At 37.0% G+C, this 23,363-nt stretch overlaps 1 protein-coding gene across 2 annotated transcripts in view; it reads left to right on the forward strand.

Annotated features, from left to right (window-relative positions):
• Positions 1–7,761: 7,761 nt before the first annotated feature.
• Positions 7,762–23,363, forward strand: part of HAT1 (histone acetyltransferase 1) — a 60,261-nt gene continuing 44,659 nt past the window's right edge. The window contains exons 1-2 of one of the 2 annotated variants that reach the window (XM_047722160.1): positions 7,762–7,831; positions 10,243–10,347. In XM_047722160.1, the coding sequence (XP_047578116.1) occupies positions 7,825–7,831; positions 10,243–10,347 (112 nt within the window). In that variant the 5' untranslated portion in view covers positions 7,762–7,824. Of the gene's footprint in view, positions 7,832–7,853; positions 8,004–10,242; positions 10,348–23,363 lie in introns of those variants that run through there. The other variant, XM_047722161.1, reaches the window with a different exon arrangement.

Genomic DNA, 23,363 nt, shown 5'->3' on the forward strand with positions numbered 1-23,363 from the left:
TAAATCTCCTAATAGTAAATAAAATTGTAAATAAAAATTGGCATTTAAACACATTATCTAATTTATTTTTTAATGCAAAGCAAAGCAAAACTAAGATAATTAAATCATACTGATACTATTTGAAAGAACTGGACATTTGTCATCTCCCTGCTACAGTTCTTCCATGCATTTTGCTCAAAAGAACAACCTGAAGTTCAAAATCTGAGATTCAAAGAATTTGAAAGTCCACTTGAAAAGGAAAAAATAGCAAAAAAAAAATCTTTACTAAATGAAAGAAACATACAATTTACTCAGCAGGGCTTCTATACACCCAAGGACAATGCAGATGTGTAGACACAATCTTTTGAAAAGAAAATTTCTTCCTGGTCTTTCTTGTGATTCTGGCATAATAAAACTTATATGAAACAAAATGTTATAATTATTTGTTAATATTTTAAAAATATATTAGGAACCCCTTGCTGTTGTTCTTAGAACATCTCATAAATAGAAGTTTTCATTTCTCCAAGTATTTTGTTCTTAAATGAGAATATTACATATTTTTAAGTCAACATTCAGATTTTTAGATAAGAATTCATAAAATGAAAATCCAACCCAGTATTGCAGTAAATAGATAATTCCATTTATATAGGAATTGTCCTCAAGGGCCAGACAGAGAGGGAAGGAAGATAAACAAACCTGAGAGTAGGCCTAAGAAGAGAGGATATAAGCATGCTTAATATTAATGTATTCAGTATAATTCTTCATCTGAATAAAAATCTTTCATAAATGGTAAGAGAATTTGTTCTCACTTCAAGTAAGAACTCAGAGATGATGATAACATAGTTCTAGCCCTGGAGGAGTTATCAATAAGAGGTAAATAAGCCTAACAGTGGAGAAAGTGATGATTCATAATTATCCCCTAGGAGGACAGATCAGGAAGTGAAGCAATCTTTCTGTGATAAGGAGGCCTACCTTGGTGAGTGAACACAGCAGGCCCCATAAACAGCAGGCCTCAATGAAGCCAACTGGAGAGAAGTGAGAGAGGAGTATAAAAGCCTCACTTGGGGTGAAATGTGGGGCTGCTGCAGGGAACAGCATGGGTTCGCTGCTGTTTGTTGTGGGAAACCCAGGGAGAAAAGGAGGAAGGATGTTATATCCACTGTACCGCTTACCCAGTACCTCTCCTTCAACTCCGTAAGTATATTCCTGATAGGACCTTGCTTTGGGGAGATGGCAGACTACATCTAGTGATTGAATGTTTGGGTGCAAACTTATTGAAGGGTAGAGATGGAAGCATAAAAGAGTAGGGTAAGCTGCTGATGAGGAATAGCTAGGCTGTCTTAGAACTCTGTGAAAAAGCTAGAATCTAGTTTAAAATTTTCTGGGGTAAAACCAGACCTACTGATGATTTGGGTTCGTCTGCAAGAATACATGTGTCCTGGACAACCTTGTCTTTGGAGCCACTGTACCAGAAATAAATGTACTCTGGCAAATGATCATCTCCTGGCAATTGTGTTGATTACCTATCTTAGGCCAGAACTACTTTCTGCTGACATCCAAAGAACAACGTACTAAGAAGGAAAGGACTGACTGTATTATACACATGTTGGTAGGATGGGTTGAACCCAATAAGGTGATTTTTAGTCTTTGATTCGAATGTTGAAGGATGTTTTAAAGCAAAGAAACTTAGCAGTTTCCTTTCTTTTTTCTTCAAATATTCTATTTATTTATTGGTCAGAGAGAGAGAGAATGCACAAGCAGGAGGAGCAGCAGGCAGAGGGAGAAGTGGGTTCCATGCCGAGCAAGGATCCTGATGTGGGAATAGATCCCAGGACCCTGGGATCATGACCTGAGCCAAAGGCAAACACCTAACTGACTGAGCCACCCAGGTGTTCCGAAACAGCAGTTTCCAATCCCAAGAACCATGAAGTGCTGGAACAAAAGTGGAAGCTTAGCTGTTTTGGGGAGAACTTATGTTCTTGATGGTATTACTACAAATTCATTGAACAACATTTAATAGATGTCAATCATGTACCAGACACAATGACTTTCTTTCCAAAGTAATGTATTTCATGATGGAAATTAGGCCTTTCAATAGTAAGAATGGGAAGAAAAAAGCAGAAAAACAAAGGACCAAACAGAGATACCAACAGTATCTCTAACATGAACTTGCTGAGAAGTCTTAAATAAGAATGTGGGTTGAAATCAGGGATTTTCAGGGGTGCACAGGTGATTTACTTGGGTGGGATATATTAAAAATTAGTATTCATATTCTTTTTGGTCTAAAAAACAAAAAGTTAGGGTGCCTGGGCGGCTCAGTTGTTAAGTGTCTGCTTTCAGCTCAGGTCATGATCCCATGGTCCTGAGATCAAGCCCCACATTGGGCTTCCTGCTCAGCAGGAGGCCTGCTTCTCCCTCTCACACTCCCCCTGCTTGTGTTCCCTCTCTCGCTGTCTCTCTCTCTGTCAAATAAATAAATTAAATCTTTTAAAAAAATTAAAAAACCCCAAAAGGTTAACAATGGTAATATTTAATATAGGAATGAAGAATAATAAAAATATATTAGATATATATTTATATGGAGATATGAACAAAAGTTTTAATGCGTATGTTACCAAATAAAAAAAGAAGGCAGTGATTAGATTACCCGATTTCTAAAATCATTATGCTCTAAAGTTCTGATTTTATATTATTCAAAGTACTTTAGTTTCTCTTAAACTATGTTTAAAAATCCTACCATATCTATAACATAAACTTCCCCATATACAACAAAATTTAATTTTACAATGATATGAAAAAGTAAACCTTTCATTATTTAAATGCATTCTAACCCTACCGACACACTCTTCTTACCTGATGAAGCAGGTTCTCTTTGCATGATGCCAGTTGACATGACCCTTTCTTCCTCTTAGCTCACTCAAGAGACTGGCAAAAGGATTCTCTTAGAGCCCTATGTTGATGAAATTGACAAAACCTTAAAGTCTGGATTCCCTCTAGCAAAATTTTCAGAATTCTTTAAATTTTACTAATTTGCATACTGACTGGTTGGTTTAGTTTGTTGATAACCATATATACATACATATATATCTAGGTATGTATGTAGACATATGTGTATATATATTCCCTCAAAATTCTCATTCATAAAAAAATTTAGAAAAAACACTATCATAAAGCTAAACTATTTAAGGGATGGATTTATGAACTAAACATTCAACTAATGGCATTATATAGTTGGTATAAAAGCTACTCACTTTTTGTGTCCAGATGATAGAAGTTAAGAGTCTTGCCGTGCATTGTAATATGAGTAAATAGATCACAAAGAAGTTGGCTGAAAAACAGTCCATTAAAATGACAGCTTCCATAATAATGCAAATATAATTAACACTACTAAGCTGTGTGTTCAGAAATGATTAAGATGGTGGGGGCACCTGGATGGCTCAGTCAGTAAGCATCTGCTTTTGGCTCAGGTCATGATCCCAGGGTCCTGGGATTGAGCTCACACTGGGCTCCCTGCTCAGTGGGGAACCTGCTCCCCTCGCTCTCTCTGCTCCTCTCCCTGCTTGTGCTCTCTCAAAGAAAGAAAGAAAGAAAGAAAGAAAGAAAGTCTTTTAAAAAATAGAAAAACAATTAAGATGGTCAATTTTGTTTTATGACAGTAAAAAAACCACAATGCCTGAAATAATATATCAGTTTAAAATGAGTATTTCTAATCATAATTTTCACCACTTTCCAGTCTTATTTTTTAATATCTAAGTATCTTTGATAAAAGTTTTCTTCACCTTCCCTCTACCCTGAAGCTTTCCATATTAAGAAACAACACAGAACAACAAAAAAAATTTAAGACAGAATAATAATTTGAAACAGTATTTTCACATGGAATGTGAAATATCTTAGGCATTATTATATTACTGTAGGTAGACACAAATAATTAATGCCGTTCTTGCAAATTGTAGTTTCAAAGAGTAAATCATGCCTCGCTGGATGGTCATTTGTAAACAAGTACAAGCAATTATAGTGCTCTTCCCTCATTTTGACCAATCTTTGCTTGTAAATAATGACACAATGAAAAAAGAGAAATATTAATTTTCTACTGTTCCTTGTCTCAAGCTGTTTCTCTTTGATTCATAGAATGTAAAGAAGAGGATAAAAAGTTAGCAAATATGTCCAAAAACATCCAAAAAGATGCTGTTTCTTTTTTTTTTTTTTTAAGATTTTATTTGTTTATTTGACAGACAGAGATCACAAATAGGCAGAGAGCCAGGCAGAGAGAGAGGGGGAGAAGCAGGCCCCCTGCTGAGCACAGAGCCCGATGAGGGGCTCGATCCCAGGACCCCAGGATCATGACACCAGCCGAAGGCAGAGGCTTTAACTCACTGAGCCACCCAGGTTCCCCAAGATGCTAAATTTCTAATTATGAAAGAAAACAACATAGCCTCATTAAAGGAAGCAAACAGTGTATAATTTTTTAAATCCCTCATTATTCTCTTCTTCAAACTCCCCCTTCTAGAGGCAGTCACTGTTAAAGTTGTTAGGTATGCTTTTAGATGTTTTCTATGTTTATATCAAAACACATTTCTTTACATGAATAACATAACATTGTAAGGTTGTATAACTTATTTTTTAACCTATTATATAGTAAACATTCTCCCAAATCAGTACATATTAACCAAACCCTTCTGATGAATGTTTAGGTTATTTCCAATTTTTCAGTAAAACTAATGCTGCATTGAACATCTTTGTTCATATATCTTTGCATTCTTAGGCAGTTTTGTAGGATAAATGCTTGTAAGTGGAACTGCTACCTCAAAAGATATACAAGTCTTAAAAACATACAAATTTAAAAATATGTTAAATTTATTAAAATCGCTAAATTACTTCTCAAAAAGTACTAGTTTGTATTTCTATGGGTACTGTATGAGAGTTACAAAATGGAGTGTGCAAATTGTTGGTAAAGTGTGTCTTTAAGTTAGTCTTCTAATAGTTTTTGATATAAACATCTATTTTTATTTTATTTTAACTCATGAAAATCAAGTAGGTGGGTAGGGCATTCTGGGTACTTGGTCTGGGAATTGAAACTCATCGTCCTCCTCTCCTCCCGGTTAGTGCTATGAACTAAACAAATTAGTTAAATAGCTATTGTTATTTGCCTGAAAAGAGAGATATATTTTGAAACAAAGATACATTAAGTATCTTCATTTTCCTTTTAGATCTCAGATTTCCTATATGCACTATCTGACGTCCATCTCTTTAATACCATGTTTTGTGGAGATTTCAACACAGGATGACAAAATTTACTAGTCTATATGCACTCGAACCTTTATCAAACATGTGGTTGCTAGTTCATTCCTAATAGCGCAATCTGGCTTTTTCTTGGAGAAAAATGCCTTTTCTAAACCTCTTATTCTAGAATAAATATTACCATACTACTATCACCTCATATTAACATATTTTAGAGTCTACAAACCTCTTTCACAAACATTGTTCCATTTTGCTTTTCACAACCAGTTGTGGTGACTGGAAAGATAGTATTATTTCCACTTAATAAATGAAACAAGGTTACATGAAGGTTACTACTCATGAAGTAGTAGAACTTAGACTAGCAGGGCATTGAACTTTCCACAGCCCGCTACTGCCTCTTGCATTTGTATAAGGACAGCATATTCCTTTTGCAGAAATTTTATTCCAGGGGGCACCTGGGTGGCTCAGTGGGTTAAAGTCTCTGCCTTCTGCTCAGATCATGATCTATAGGGCTCTCTGCTCAGCAGAGAGCCTACTTCCCCCACCCACCCACCCCCGCCTGCCTCTCTGCCTCCTTGTGATCTCTGTCAAATAAATAAATATTAAAAAGAAAAGAAAAGAAAAGAAATTTTATTCCATAGTGGGCTAACATTCACTTCCTAAGTTCCCTTTAGAACAAGGTAAAATAAAATTTAAAAAGGAGGAAGGAACCCTGCAAAAAAGGAAAGTATCTTTTTTCTTTTTGATAATTTTACTACCTTTCTGAAAGAAGTCATTCTTTCAGAATGACTGTACCTAAACACATATTCTGTGGCATTGTAAAAAATATGTGTGAACAATTCTAAGACAAGGACAACATAAAACTTTAACCTCAGGGAGCCTGGGTAGCTGTCAGTTAAGCATTTGACTCTTGATTTCGGCTGGTCATGATCTCAGGGTCATGAGTTCAAGCCCCAACTCGGGCTCCATGTTTAGCATAGAATCTGTTTGTCTCTCTCCCTCTGTTCCTCCCCCTACTTGCACTCTCTCTTTCTCATAAACAAACAAACAAACAAACAAATAAATATTTTAAAAACCCTATAACCTCAGTTCTGTAAGCAGATCATCTTAAATGCTAGTCACACAATATATGTTTAATTGTACTTCTTATTCATATTCACCTTATTTCTTATTTGTATTTATCTTATGTAGATTTCATTACATTTCTTCCTTACAACTAGCCATAAAGTCACAGGACTAATCTATTTCAGATTTACTTACTTTCTTATTATAAAGGTAACTACTGGTCAGCAGCTGGCCAACCTACAAATAAGGTGTTTTTATAAAGAAACGAGTCTTGCAATTTTGAAAAAAATGATTATTTTAAAAAAATTGTTTCCTTTTTTGATACATACTGTCATTAATAGCCAATTTCAATTTTCTTCTTAACATTAGGATGGTATAAATAAATAAAATCTTTTTAAAAAATTAGGGTGGTAATTTCTTGTATTTCATTAAGGCGTAGAGAAAGATCTGAGCATTCTCCCTACCTTTTCTGATCTTTGTCTTCAAGAGGGCCATCTCCATGCTGTTGAACAAATACTGGGCTGAGTGTCTGGAGAACTGGACTCTTACATTGGCAGTATACTGAGTGTGAACTAGGGCAATTTATTTTTCCTGGGCTTTAATGTCCTCATTTCTAAAATGAGGGGGAGTGTTAGTTCTAGACTATCATTCCAAGGGTCCATTTTAGCTCCAGCAATAGCACTGTAAAGCCTATTAACCAACATTTGTTGAGACGGGGCAATTAGGGTCCTGACGACGTTGTGGGAATATTTATGGATACCTAAATAATGTCTTATCTTCTGGGACGAAAAAGTTTCAACAGTGATTAAGTACTAACAAGCCCTAAGCCCCAAATCAGGAAGCATCCTGTGACGTGATTCAGGCCACTAGGACTTGAGACATGTAGGACACATCAGGCCACTTGAGGTCTTATTAGGTAACGATTTCCGTGCACCAATGCCTAGTAATCCTAGGAGTGAAAGCAGAGTACCTAAATATTACACTGTATACTGCTTAAAAACATGACAAAAGAAAAACGACGTTAAACAAGCATTTACGGCGAAAATAGAAACAAAAAAAGCGTAAATTTCTCCTGTAACTGCAACTCAATCCCTCTATTTTCCTACATAAACCTAGGCCTCGGGTGTTCGTGCTGGCCCAGGGGAAAATTTTTCTAGCAGTCTCCGAAACCTCGCTGGTGGAATAGAGAACAACTTTAGGGTATTTATATCATTCAAATCCACTCCTAAAGATATTCTCCACGGGTGAGCGAGCGGGAATCTGAACATAAACGGCGCCTCGGGCGGCCGTCTGCTTGGTTCGGGCCTGCAAAGCAGCTGACGGTAGTCGCCGTGGCTAGGCAACGTCGGAGCATTCCCCTCGGCATCAGCCCCGCCTCTGGAAGTGCTTCCACCTCCCGGCTCCTGGAATCCCCTCCCCTCATTGGCTAGCGACCTGCCAGAGGTGGGCGGGGGAAATGCGTCAAACAATGAACTCATTTCCGGCCAGGGAGCGCGCGGGTTGATTCGTCCTTCCTCAGCCGCGGGTGCTCGCAGCTCGGAAATGGCGGGTAAGTTCCCGGGAAAAGTTTACCAGGGGGAGGGGGCGGGTAGGTTTGGGAAAGAACGCCGAGACCGTGGTGACAGTGCCCGCCTGGAACTTTCCGGCTCCAGCCTGGGTTCCAGAAGGCTTGCTTCAGCCTGAAAGGACGGAACTCTCAGCACAGCTCCCTGTTGGCCGAGGTTCGTGCCCCCGCCCCCAACTACTCGGGGTTCTGTGCTTTCTGCGGAGAGCTCGGCCCCTGCGGAGGGCCGAAGCAGCCCGGGGAAAGAGTCGCGGTTTGGCTTGTAAGGTGCCGGATGCCTTGAGGCCTGTTGATCTTCTCGTTTCTCTTTTTGCACTGCTGCCTCAGCCGCAGTAGTTTGGTTCTGTTCCCGCCAGCTGATTTTAATGTTCGGGTCGTCCTCCTCTTCCAGGTCTCCCTCCACCTTCCACTACAGTCAACTTCTGAGCTAGCGCATTGCTTGCTGCCTTGCCCTGCACTAGGGCTCTCCCTTGAACCTTGACTTCGCAATCGGCTTTTTAATCTCTCGCGCTTTAATATTCCTAGGATGGATTTAGGTTTTCTTTGAGAGAGATCGTTCTCGCATTCTTCCTTCATCTAAACTTCTCATAGTACTTTATACTATAATTTTCATGTTCATTCTATTTTTTTGTCTCTTCAGTTTTCAGCATTTAGTAGTGAATAATTGATTGCTGTTTTGTATGTGTATTAAGATTATTTTGGTGTGAGTATATACTTTTTCCCAGTTACATACCTTTTGGAGTGAAGGATCGTTTCTACTTTTATCTTTCCGCAGTGCCTTCATAGTAGTATTTTTTTTTAAATATTTTATTTATTTATTTGACAAGACAGATCACAAGTAGGCAGAGAGTGAGAGAGAGGGAAGCAGGCTCCCCGCTGAGCAGAGAGCCCGATGTGATGCAGGGTTCGATCCCAGGACCCTGGGATCATGACTTGAGCTGAAGGCTTAACCCACTGAGCCACCCAGGCGCCCTTCATAGTAGTCTTACTACACTTCTATGGATGGGCTGCAAAGACAGGGTATCACGTGAGCTCTACAGATAAAGAAGAATTCTTCTACCAGATAGTGACTCTGGGATCTTAGGGGTACACTAGTGCTATAAAAGAGGGAGAATATACGTATTGTGTACGGTGTACAATATAGTAAGAATTACACCTAAATTTGAATCTCTGCCTCACCACTCAAAAGTTGGGTGCACTTAAGCAATTAAACTTCTTTCTAAGCCTGAGCGTTTTAGTATGAAATGGGGCCAACGTAGTATTTACTTGTCTCATAGGGTGTGGGGATTAAGCCAGTGTGTGATTTCACAAGTAACATTTTGTTGCTTATGTCATATATAATTCCTTAAATGGGTTCTTTTATCTCAATTTTATAAATTAGGGTCAGAGGAGTCAAGTAATCTGCTCTAGTTCTAGTTCACAGATCTAATAGGTAAGTGGTGAAGCCTGGATTTCATTTCAGGAATTCTGACAACAGACTTAATCTATACTGCCTCAAATGTTCCCTATTTTCTGTGTATGTGTATTTTTTAACCATTTGTTAAAAAGTTTATGGCATATCATTGTACCTTTCTTTTGTTTCTTCTGCTCATGACTTCTTTTTCCTGAATTTTTATGATTTTTATGTTCATTTTGTCAGATTTATTGTCATCTTTGCTTAAAAATTTACCTGGATTGCTTCCATTTTAGTTATTTATTACATATATCGATGGGTAGCCACATTGTAGTAAAAATCATTTGGTTGCCTATAGCCCATAGTTTGACTTTGTACAAATATGGTTAAAAAACCCTTTTTTTTAATGCAGTGAAAATTTTCTTTCCTAACCCTGTCCCCACTCCTTCTCTCTTATCCCAGAGATAACCACAGTTACCAGTTTCTTGTGTGTCCCTCCTGAGATAATCTCTGCATTATCAGTTGATAGTTTTTTAATGGTTGATCTGAAGTACTCTGGGTAGAAATTTTCCAGTATTAGAGATAAAATGCTATTGTAATTATCAAAGGGTGTTCTCACCTTGTGTCTTGGTGGAGCAGTGGCACCCTTTTTATATTTTAAAAAACTTAGATATAAAGCCTAGCAGGTAATATTTATTACTATTAAATAGAGAAATGTCAGTGGTCATGTTAATTTTAAGATTTACTTATTTATGTAAAGCAAGCCTAGTTCATAAGCCTTTGGCAAAAATGATGTTTTTCCTGTTTTATAATGGGGCAATTATACTCAGTATATTTATTTAGGATTATATGGAGAATGACCTGTGCTTTGATAGTATGTTGCTTTTATGATCTATTAGCATGTTTTAAATCTTCTGTTTATTCCACTTCTAATAAGAACCCTCTTTGTAGGTTTGACTATTTAAACCATTCCCAACTAGACGTTTTAAAAACTTTCCCTTAGGATTTGGTGCTATGGAGAAATTTCTGGTTGAGTACAAGAGTGCAGTGGAGAAGAAACTGGCAGAGTACAAATGTAACACCAACACAGCAATTGAACTAAAATTAGGTATGTATGCTATTTCTCAGTGGTGTTATGTATGTATTGTGTGTTCATATATAATCTTTTTTAAAAGTTTGAAGTAGAATTTTACGTGAGCAGTTCATGTAAATGTATAGTTTTTAGCATGCATTGAACACATTCAGATTTTATTCAGTCTTCATTTAAGTCATGGAATGGGTAGATGTTTAAGAGTTAGCAGAGTTTACATGTAGGAAGTATAGCATGTTAAGTGTTCTCAGGCTCTTTAAAGTATTTACCTTTATACTTTTGATTATAAAAATGGTAGGCAGTAGTGTTGGTGGGGATGTGGAAAGACACTCATTGCTGATGGGAATGTAAAATGATGCAACTACTTTGGAAAACAGTTTGGTAGGTTCTTAAAAAGTTTAATGAACTGTATGATCCAAAAGATCTACTCTGTGGGATCTACTCAAGAGAAATGAAAACATATGTCTGTACAAAAATTAGTACATGAATATTTATAGCAGCATTATTCACAGTGGCCCCAAAATAAAACAACCCAGATCTCCATCAACTGGTAATAGAATAAACAAAGTATGATCTATCTGTATGATGGAATACTACTTGACAATTAAAAGGAATGAAGGTCTAATACATGCTATAACACGGGTGAACTAAAAAATATTCTAAGTGAAAGAAATCAGACAAGAAAACCCCCACATATACAATATGATTCTATTTGTATGAGATGTTTGGAAAAGGCAAATCCAGAAACAAGATAGAATAGTAGTTGCCTGAGGCTGACTGAGAATAATGACTGCAAATGGGCATGAGATTTCTTTTGGGGACAATGGCAGTATTTTAAAATTAGTTTGTGGCAATGGTCACACAATTCTAAATTTACTAAAAATTACTGAATTATATGCTTAAAACAAGTAATTTTTGTGGTATGTAAATTATTCCTCAAGAAAGTTTTTCTTTTCTTTTCTTTTTTTAAAGATTTTATTTATTTACTTGAGAGAGAAAGCAAGTGAGAGAGCAAGCACGAGCTGTGGGGAGGAGCAGAGGGAGAGGGAGAAGCAGACTCCCCACTCATCAGGGAGCCCAGTATGGGACTCCTCTCAGGACCCCAGGATCATGACCTGAGCCAAAGGCAGACGTCTACTTAACCAGCTGAGCTCCCAGGCTTCGTAAAGCTATTTAAAAAAATAGTTATATGCACATGAATCTTGGTTCCATCACTTTCTATGGCTGAGTTTCCTTATCTTTTTTTTTTTTTTTAAGATTTTATTTATTTATTTGACAGGCAGAAATCACAAGTAGGCAGAGAGGCAGGCAGAGAGAGAGGGGGAAGCAGGCTCCCCGCTGAGCAGAGAGCCTGATGCGGGGCGCGATCCCAGGACCCTGAGATCATGACCTGAGCTGAAGGCAGAGGCCCCAACCCACTGAGCCACCCAGGTGCCCCTGAGTTTCCTTATCTTATAATGAAGTTAATAGTACTTACTTTTATAGTGGCTATAAAGATTATATGTAAGGTTAAGTACAAGTAAAGTGCATAAACAGGTTGACTTCTAGAAATTCTCAATAAATGTTAGCTTCTGCTGATTAAAATAATACAAACATAACAAAAATATAAAGAAGGTGACAAAGAAGGTACCCCTCACTACAGAGAGAATACTTATGTAGACTTTTTGTTTGTGCATGCATAAACTTATTTTTCTAAAACCAGGATCCTGTTTAAGGCTGTGTACGTACCTGGTTTCCATAGTGGCTACTGCATTCTGTATGTCCATCAACAGTGCACATAGGTTCCAATTTCTCTACATCCTTGCCAACACTTGTTATTGTCTGTTGATTTTTTACTGTATTATTTAAACTGTTTTTTAATTTGACAATGAAAACTGATTTTTAATTCTAAGAAAAGTATATCCTTTATATCTAAGAGAATCATCCCCCCCCCCTTTTTAAGATTTATTTCTTTATTTGACAGCACAAGCAGGGGGAGTGGGAGAGGGAGAAGCAGGCTCCTGGCTAAGTAGGGAGCTGGATGCGGTGCTTGATCCTAGGACGCTGGAATCATGACCAGAGCTGAAGGCAGATACTTAACCAATTGAGCCACCCAGGCACCCTGAATCAGCCCTTGTTTTATCATATATTGCAAATAAGAGTTTTTGTTTTATGTTTAACAAAAAGGCCCTCCCTACTTTAAGATTATAAAGCAGTTTATCTATTGTTTCTCTAATATTTTTTGGAATTTTTTTCTTTTTTAAGTCGAAAATTTTTTTTTTAAGATTTTATTTATTTATTTGACAGGCAGAGATTACAGTAGGCAGAAAGGCAGGGAGAGAGAGAGGGGGGAAGCAGGCTCCCTGCCAAGCAGAGTCCGATGTGGGGCTCCATCCCAGGTCCCTGAGATCATGACCTGAGCTGAAGGCAGAGGCTCAACCCCCTGAACCACCCAGGCGCCCCTAAGTTGAGATTTTTGTGTCTAACTTGGTGTAACACATGAGGTGGGAATCCAGCTTTGCTTTCTCAGACGAGTTAGCCAATTATCCACCTGCCAGTTTAAGTTGTCTTTTCATTCATGATTTAAAATTTCTCTTTAATCATATTAAAGTATCATATATATACTTGAGCTGGCTTTTGGGGCTTTTTTTTTTTTTTTTTGTCCCTGAGCCATTAGTGTACCATTACAATAAATGTTATAATTAAATGTAATTATATGGGGTGACTAGGTCCCCACTTGTTACTCTTTAGGAGTTTTCCTAGTTTTCTCTAATGTTTGTTCTTCTAGATGAACATTTTATCAAGTTTGAAAAAGATTTTTTTGTTAATTTTTTTTTTAACTTGAGATCCTATTAAATCAGGTTTAATTTAGGGGGAATCAAAATCCTTACATTGTTGAGTTTTTCTAATAGCAAGAATATTTTTCTATTTATTCAGGTCTTTTTTATGTCTATCTTTTTTAAGAGTTTTAAACTTTATATATATATGATAAACATTTCTTACTGAGTTTATATCTAGGTATTTCATCTATGTTATTGCTATTATAAATGAAATGTCTTCTATTATGTTTTTCATCTTTATTAATAATGTGTGAGAAAAATGTGGAAGATAATTTTTAATATATATTTTTTCCCTGCCTCAAAATCCAGGTTACTTTGTAACTCAAGTTCTACATATACATGACAGAACCAAAACTGACTGGGTTACTTCGTCTTTCTAATCCTTTATAGTTGTAGTAATAACTTGCTTCCTCAAGCCAACCTTCCTTCTTCCCTCCTTTTTATTTCCAGTCCTCCTATCCCAACTCACTCCCTTCCACCTTCTCTGGACAAATGTTTATGAAACTTACTATGTGATAGGCACTGTGCTTGGAACATGGGGTAACTTGAACTCTTGACTGCATATCCATAATTCCACTAAGGTTTATCCCAAGATTCTTCCTCTAACAGAGGGCTGTTTTCACTTTGTGTGTGAGGGATTGACAGACACACTTTTTTCACAGAAATTCTGTGCTTTGAGGTAGGTTACTGTAGAAAGAGTGAATCTTTTTTTCTATATCTCACTTTAACCATTTTTAAGTATACAGTTTGGTACGTTAATTGCATTCACAATTTCCAAAATTTTGTATTTCCAAAATATTTTCATCACCTCAAACAGAAACTTTGTACCTGTTAAGCAATAAATCCCCATTCACTTTTCCCGTCCAGTCCTTGGTAATCTCTGATTTACTTTTCTGTCTCTATGGATTTACTTGTTCTAGATATTTTAAGCAGCATCACAACAGTATTTGTCCTTTTGTGTGTGGCATATTTCACTTAGCATAATGCTTTCAGCTTATTTCACTTAGCAAATATTTCATGTTGTACAGCTATCAGGATTTCATTCCTGTCTGTGGCTGAATAATATTTCATTGTGTATTTATACCACATTTTGTTTATTCATTTGTTGATGGATATTCGGGTCTTTTCTACCTTTGACAATTGTGAATAATGCTACTGTGGACAAGTGTATGGGTATCTGTTTGAATCTCTGTTTTCAATTCTTTTAGTATATAGCTAAGAATAGAATTACTGAGTGTATATTAATTCTATGTTTAACATTTTGAGAAACTGCCAGATTGTTTTACATAGTAGCTGTACCATTTTACAGTCTCACCAGCCATGTCAACGTTCCAGTTTCACCACATCATTGTCGGTGCTTGTTATTTTCTTTTTTTTAATTATTATTATAGACTTCCTAGTAGATGTAACATGATATCTTACTGCGATTTTGATTTGCATTGGCCTAAAGAATAATGTTGAGCATCTTTTCATGTGCTTATTGACCATTTGTATATCTTCTTTGTAGAAGTATCTATTCAAATCCTTTGCCTATTTTTTTCATTGGGTTGTCTTTTTGGGTTTTTTTGTTTGGGGTTTTTTGTTTTTTAAAGATTATTTATTTATTTATATGACACAGAGAGAGTGAGAAAGCACAGCAGGGGGAGTGGCAGAGGGAGAGGGAGAAGCAGGCTCCTGCTGAGCAAGGAACCCGATGCGGGGCTCCATCCCAGGACCCTGAGATCATGACCCAAGCCAAAGGCAGAGGCTTAACCAACTGAGCCACCCAGGCACCCATTTTTGTGGGTTTTTAAATATATTTTTAACACCTGATAATTTTACTGGATTCTCTTACTTTTTGGGGAGTGGCTTTGGGTGATTTTTTTTTTTTTCAGGCCTACAACCATATCATCTGATCATTTTCACAAATTCACTTAGTTTTTAATACATGTGCCTCTTTGTTCTCTCTCTTTTTTTTTTTTTTAAAGTAGGCTCCACACCCAGTGTGGAGCCCAACATGGGCTTCAACTCACAACCCTGAGAACAAGACCTGACCTGAGATCAGGAGTTGGACGCTCAACCAACTCAGCCACCCAGGTGCCCCTGTTCTCTTTTCATACTGCATCGGGTAATACTTTCAGAACAGTGTTGGGGCACCTGGGTGGCTCAGTGGGTTAAAGACTCTGCCTTCAGCTCAAGTCATGATCCCAGGGTCCTGGGATCGAGCCCCGCAACCGGCTCTCTGCTCAGCAGGGAGCCTGCTTCCTCCTCTCTCTCTGCCTGCTTCTCTGTCTACTTGTGATAAAAATCTTTAAAAAAAAAAAAAAAAAAGAGCAGTGTTAAATGAGGACAGGGGTGCCTAGGTGGTTCAGTGGGGTAAGCCTCTGGGTTAAGCCTCTGCCTTTGACTCAGGTCATGATCTCAGGGTCCTGGGATTGAGCCTCTCATCGGGCTCTCTGCTCAGCAGGAACCCTGCTTCCCCCTCTCTCTCTGTCTTCCTCTCTGCCTACTATGATCTCTATCTGTCAAACAAATAAAATCTTTAAAAAAAAATGTTCCTTAATTTAATGAGAATGGTTCTAGTATTCCTCCACTAAACATGATCTTTGCTTGTTACTTTGAAGAATGGTTTTTCTTGTTTTGCAAAGAGTTTTTAATTCAAACATGTATTAGAGTTTATCAAGTGCCATTTTTTATTTCCATGGAAATAATTTTGGTTATAATAGCTACAATATTTATAATACTTAATATTTAAGATAATATTATGATACTTTTGTATATTGAAACATCCTTGCATTTATAAAATAAGTATCTCAAGAAATGTTAATAAATTCATTTTTAAATATTTTTACGTTACCACTTAAAGATGAGTTTGGTCTGTGTTTTTCTCCTTTGTGCTTACTTTTCAGGGGACGTGAAGGTCAGTTTTTTGTATTTTTTGTGACTACTTTTCTTGGCCTTCCTACTCTACCACTTCCACCCTTACCAGTTTTAAAAGCATTAGATTTAAGTAATCGTAAAGGCTTGAAAGAATTCACCTTGATCATTATGAAGAGGTCCTCTTATGCCATTTAATGTTGTTGTTATTGTTTTTTACCTTACCACAATTTAGACTGCATTTTCAAGTTTTGTGGTTTGCATGATACACTTTTGACCCTTCCGCTTACTTTTTTTTTTTTTAAGATTTTATTTATTTATTTGACAGAGAGAGACAGTGAGAGAGGGAACACAAGCAGGGAGAGTGGGAGAGGGAAAAGCAGGCTTCCTGCGGAGCAGGGAGCCCAAAGTGGGGCTTGATCCCAGGACCCTGGGATCATGACCTGAGCCAAAGGCAGACGCTTAATGATGGAGCCACCCAGGCGCCCCCCCTCCATTTACTTTTAACTTTTTTTTTTTTTTTTGGTATGTCTCTTGGAGAGTGCATACTTGGATTTGATTGTATAATTTTTTTTTAAAGATTTCATTTATTTATTTGACAGAGAGCGATTACAAGTTGGCAGAGAGGTAGGCAGAGAGAGGAGGAAGCAGGCTCCCTGCTGAGCAGAGAGCCAGATGTAGGCCTCGATCCCAGGACCCTGAGACCATGACCTGAGCTGAGGGCAGAGTCTTAACCCACTGAGCCACCCAGGCGCCCTTGATTGTATAATTTTTTTTTACCTAACAATTTTATTTCCTTTATATGTATTGCGTTGCTTGTTGCTTTTCTTACCTCATTTTTCTGTTGTTTCCTCGCAGTTTCTCATTCCTGTCTCTAACTAATGTGTTTTTGTTTTCCTTGACCTCTTACTCTCCAGTGTACTGTTTTGAATTCTCCTAAAAGGCCCTATAACCTATTTTTAAAATAAAATATATTGTTAGTTCTCCTGAGATAGTCTTTATAAATTCATTTACCATTTGCCAAATACTTATTTAGCCATACTCATGTAGAAAGCATTTATCTGGGCACTGGAGATAGAGCAGTATCAAAGAGTTCCTGTCTTCATGGAGTTTACATTCTGATTATGAGAAACAGACATAAATACATGAAAGATAGTGATTTGTAATATGGAGAAAATACAGGGTGATTAGGCCCTACCGCTAAGGTGATGTTTGAGTAGATAATAAAAGAAATGAATTTGTGAGCAGTGTAGATATCTCAAGGAAGAGTGTTAACACACAGAAGAATGGCAAGTGTGGAATGTGCTGGACGTGTTTAAGGAATATTAAGGAAGCCACTGTGACCGAGAAGGATAGCTTAGGAGGATGATGTGTCTGGAAGCCGAATGATGAAAGTGCTTGAAGGAGGAGGAGTAGTGAACTATGTCAGGTGTTGCTGGTAGTTCTTATAACATACAGGCTCTTGGGATTTAGTGATTTGATTTTTTTCTTTTTAAATGAGAGAAGTGTTAGAGTCATAGGATCTCCTTTTTAAAAGTAATTTAAGAGATATTGAGAGAAATTAAAAAGGGCATATAGACGGTTTTTGGTTTTCCTCAGAGTCCACGTGGAGTTGAGAAATGGGCGGCTAGAGGAAGACACAGGATAAAGTTAGATGACTTTGTTTTTGCTTTTTAAAAAGTGATTACAATTTACATACTATGAAATGCACACTAAGTACATGATTCAGTGAGGTTTGAGGTTTCCCCCCAAGTGGCTGCTTTTGGGGGGTTTGAATTTAAAACCCAATTTTTGGGAGATTGAGACATGCAGCAGATCTGGTGGGCTGCATTCCTTTTTGTTTTGTTTTGTTTTGTTTTTGAAACAATTGCAAACTTACAGAAAAGTCGGAAATACAAAAATACAAAGACCTTTTTTTCCCTGAACTATTGGAGAATAAATTGCTGACTTGATGAACTATTACTACATACTCTTTAATGTATACTGTGAACTAGGACATTATTATACGTGGCCAGAATATAACCATCAAAATTAGAAAACTTTATCAATACATTATCACCATTTAATTCTCAGACTTTGTTTAAGTTTTCCTGGTTGGGGATATGGAAAATTTTGGTGGTAATTGACCTGTGAGTTTCATAGCAGACACAGGGAGTTGGAGTGGCGTGGTAATTGGCATTAGATTAGTAGTTTCATACTGTGTGGGGATGAGAATCCAGGTAAAAAGGGATAACCTAGGAACTTGACTGAAGTTTGGGGGAATAAAGACTATGATGGGATTAATTGTGATGGTTTCTAAAGTATATTGTAACATTAAGACCTCTAATGTTGCAGGCTGGTGGAGCTGATGGGAATGTTGCCAGGAGCATAGTAGGACCTGCCTTCACCCTTACATTTTATAATAGTGTATTTAAACTTACTTTGCAGTTTAACATGGTCAGGAAAGTATGTATTGGCCAAAACACTAAGATTTTAGTTGTTTAAAGGACACAGGAGTAAGGGGTGCCTGGGTGGCACAGTTGGTCGAGCATTCAACTCTTGGTTTTGGCCCACGTTGTGATCTCATGGTCCTGGGATCAGGCCCCTAGTAGAGCTCTGCACTGAGTGCAGAGTCTGTTTGAGATTCTCTCTCCCTCTGCCCCTCTCATTTTAAAAGCATTCATGCTTTCTCTCTCTCTCTCTCTCTCTCAAATAAATAGAAGAATCTTTAAAAGAAAAAAAAACACAGGAGTATGAATAAACTTAGATATAGTCAGAGTACAGTTAGATACAGGGAATATGTGGCAGCATCTCTGAAGTGGAACCCATTTATATCTGCATTATGAGCGCCTGTTGATGGATCATACATATGTTAAATACTTAAGCATTATTAAACTTTAAAACTGATTAATGTGCCTTGGTGATTTCTTAATTTATGTTTTGGGCTAATAAGACATGTAGAATGTATTTTTTTTTTTTTTTTTTAGGTCTTCATTTAAATTCCAGTTAAGGGTTGCCAGGGTGGCTCAGTAGTTAAGTGGCTGCCTTCAGCTCTGGTCATGATCCCAGAGTCCTGGGATTGAGCCCCGCATTGGGCTCCCTGCTCGGTGGGAAGCCTGCTTCTCCCTCACCCACTCCCCCTGCTTGTGTTCCTGCTCTTGCTGTCTCTCTCTTTGTCAAATAAATAAATAAAATCTTTTTTTCTGTAAGATTTTATTTATTTACTTGACAGAGATCACAAGTAGGCAGAGAGGCAGGCGGGGGGTAGGGGAGCAGGCTCCCTGCTGAGCAGAGAGCCCAATGTGGGGCTCCATCCCAGAACCCTGAGATCATGACCCAAGCCGAAGGCGGAGAGGCTTAACCCACTGAGCCACCCAGGTGCCCCTAAATAAATAAAATCTTAATAAATAAATAAATTCTAGTTTGTTAACATACGGTGTAGAATATATCATCTTTTACACATTTTGTCCCTCTTGAAATTACCGAAGTGATCCTGAGAACTAGGAAATATAGGAACTATATATAGGAGTGGAAACAACAGGATTTATATTCAAATAGAAGATTCATTGATGATTCAATGAATGTGTTGAATGAGATGATTCAATGATCTGTGTTGGTGATAAGGTGCCATTTAGTATTCTGGGCCCTGATCTTCCATTTTTCTCCAAAAATGTAAATGACAGGTTCTCCTAAAAAGAAAAATTATTTTAAATTATTATAGTTTTTTATATTGTATATTCCTCTGTTAGAATAATACATATTTTGTGGAAATTTTGGAAGTGTATAAGAATATAAGAAATAAGAATTACCCATAATTTTATCACTCAGAATAATAGTACTTCTGTATTATAATTTGGGATAATTCCTTCTAGTTTTTAAAATTATATATTCATTTTATGTTATTTCTCTTTTATAAAATTGAGGTTATATTGTCATGTTCTGTTCACCTAAATGCATCATGAACAGTTTTCTGTCACCAAATATTTCTCAATAGCATTATGTTTAATATTTACATTAAAACTATTTCATTTATGTAATTTAATTTTTCTACTATTGGTTGATTTGGGGGTTGCTTGCTTGCTCTCTTGCTTTACTGACATAACTACATTGTAAAGATTTAGAAATATTTAATGTTTGTGATATCCAGGAGAGTTCACACTCTACATGTTCTCACGTACATGTATATATGTCAGGTTGATTCATCCTTAAGCCCATACTTTTTTTTTTTTTAAGATTTTATTTAACAGAGAGAGAGAGAGAGAGGTCACAAGTCACAGGCAGGCAGAGAGGCAGGCAGAGAGAGAGGAAGAAGCAGGCGCCCCACCAAGCAGAGAACCTGGTGCGGGGCTTGATCCCAGGACCCTGAGAAGGCGGAGGCTTAACCTACTGAGCCACCCAGACGCCCTAAGCCCATACTTATTTTGTGTCCGTGAGCAAATTAGTCTTTTTTGCATTTTTCATCTGGAAATGGAGATAATAATAATGCCTACCTTTTATAGTTCTTGTGGGGATTAACTATAATGTTTATAAAATCCTTAGCAAATTGCCTGGTACACAGTAAATGTTCAACTAATTATGACATTATTAGACAACTAATAATATGGTTAATAACACTGTGTGACTGCTTCTTATGAATATGTCCTGTGTCCGTGAGCAAATTAGTCTTTTTTGCATTTTTCATCTGGAAATGGAGATAATAATAATGCCTACCTTTTATAGTTCTTGTGGGGATTAACTATAATGTTTATAAAATCCTTAGCAAATTGCCTGGTACACAGTAAATGTTCAACTAATATGACATTATTAGACAACTAATAATATGGTTAATAACACTGTGTGACTGCTTCTTATGAATATGTCCTGTGTTGGCATATGACACTATTCACACAAAAACTTGTTCAGGAACGTTCATAGCAGCATTATTCATAATAACCCCAAAATAGAAACATCCTAAATGTCCATTAATTGAGGACTGGATAAGCAAAATATGGTATACCCATATAGTAGAATATTATTCAACCACAAAAAGGAATGAATTAATGGTACATGCTGTAACATGGATGAACCTCTAAAACATACAAAGTGAAAGAAGCCAGACATGGGCACCTGAGTGACTCAGTTGGTTAAGTTAGGGGGAGACAAACCTTGAGAGACTGGCCTCTGAGAAACAAACTGAGGGTTTTGGAGGGGAGGGGAGTGGGGGGATGGGTGACTCTGGTAGTGGGTATTAAGCAGGGCACATATTGCATGGAACACTGGGTGTGGTGCATAAACAATGAATTTTGGAATACACCAAACAAATTAAAAAAAAAAAGTTTCTGGCTCTTGATCTGAGGGTTCTGAGTTCAAACCCTGTGTTGGGCTCCATGCTGAGTGTAGAACCCACTTAAAAAAAAAAGAAAAAGAAAAAAGAAAGGAGCCAGATATAAAAGGCACATATTGTATGATTCCATTTATGTGAAATGTCCAGAATAGACAAATACAGAGATGTGGTTTCATTTCTTTTGTGGTAATTACTACAGTTATGTAAGTATTGAGGGGTTCTTGTTTTTATTTTTTCAAGTAAGCTCTACATTTAATGTGGGGCTTGAACTCACGACCCCAAGATTAAGAGTCATATGTTCTCCCACTGAGCCAGGTGCCCTGAGGTTTTTTGTTTGTTTGTTTGTTTGTTTTTTAAATAAAAGTAGAGGGGCATCTGGGTGGCTCAGTAGTTAAGGGTCTGCCTTGGGCTCAGGTCAGGATCCCAGGATCCCAGGGTCCTGGGATCGAGCCTTGAATCAGGCAGGCTCCCTGCTCAGTGGGAAGCCTGCTTCATCCTCTTCCACTCCCCCTGCTTGTGTTTCCTCTCTCACTGTGTCTTCTCTCTCTGTCGAATAAATAAATAAAAATCTTTAAAAAAAAAAAAGTAGAAAAATCATCTTTGTTTCTTATCTGTGAGAGAGACTTACCTCCTAGCACTAATTGTTGGTTCCTTTTATCTAGGCCAAGGACTTTTTACCTTAAAGACCCTTTTCGAGGAAATGACTTTTAGTCTAATCTCTGTAAAGTATAACCTTGGGTATCTTCTCAGTGTGTAGTCCCAGGAATTTGGGACAACTTTTTAGGAATCTGCTCCGTGTGGCTAAGTGTAGTACAGTGAACAGTTTTTCATGTAATACAATGACTAATATAAAAACTTCATTTATTCTATACTAAAAAAATCCTTTGTAATGTACATAGCATTGGTTTTAAAGGATTTCTGTTAGATTCTTTCACCCAAATCTAATCAGAACCAAACAATAAATATTTGACTATATATTTACCCTTACGCTATTTGATTTTTACTTCAGCTGAAAGATGCATCACTTTGCTTTCTCTTTCTTTTAGTTCCTATTACCTACGGACTAAATTTCATGCTGAAATAGTAAAACCTTAATAGTTTAGATGACAGGTATATTGGAAGAAGGCCAATCCAAAATATAGAAATAGTTATCACTGTATTTTTTACACTTGTTACATTTCTTTTTCTCTGTGTCTCTCATCACTACTGAAATACTATATATTATATTAAAAGCAGTAGTTTGAAATTAATTTTTAATAATTTCTAGAGACTTCCAAACATTTTTAAATTTTAGAGAACAGTAGTGGGAAATTTGGGGGGTTAAAAAGTCTAGATATATTGGATTTTTTTTTATTGTGTAATATTATAGACATGCAGAAAATATAGAGCAGGCTAATGAGTATCATGATCCCATCACTTAGCTGTTTCACATCTTAACATTTTGCTGTATTTGCCCAGGGTTTTTTTCAGTTTCAGTTTTCATTATGAAAATTTGTTAATACAGAGAAAAGTTGAGAGAATAGAACAATACTTACCAATAATCCAAATCTAAATTCAACAATTAACATTTTATCATTTCTGCTTTAATATATACTTTTGCTAAATTATTTGAAAGTAGTTTTTTTTAAAAGATTTATTTATTTATTTGAGAGAAAGTACACATGCTCATACAGGGAAGAGGGAGAGAGGGAGAAGAAATTCCAAGCAGACTCTGCACCAAACTTGGAGCCTGACTCAGGGCTTGATCTCATGACCCCGAGGTTACAACCCAAATTAAAACCAAGAGTTGGACGCTTAATTGACGGTGCCACCCAGGTGCCCCAAAAGTAGATTTCTGAATATCATGACAGTCCTAATATATGAATATTCACATAGATAACCATAATTCCATAATTATGACAATTCCATTATCATACCTATGGAAATTAATGGTAATTAATAATTACCATTGTTATATAATTTTCTGATTTCTTGATTGTCCTTGAAAGTCTTTAGTAGCTTTATTTTTATCTTATTTTATTTTATATATTTATTTATTTATTTGCCAGAGAGAGAGG

Source organism: Lutra lutra, chromosome 3 (genome assembly GCF_902655055.1).
Source record: "Lutra lutra chromosome 3, mLutLut1.2, whole genome shotgun sequence".
NCBI lineage: Eukaryota > Metazoa > Chordata > Mammalia > Carnivora > Mustelidae > Lutra > Lutra lutra.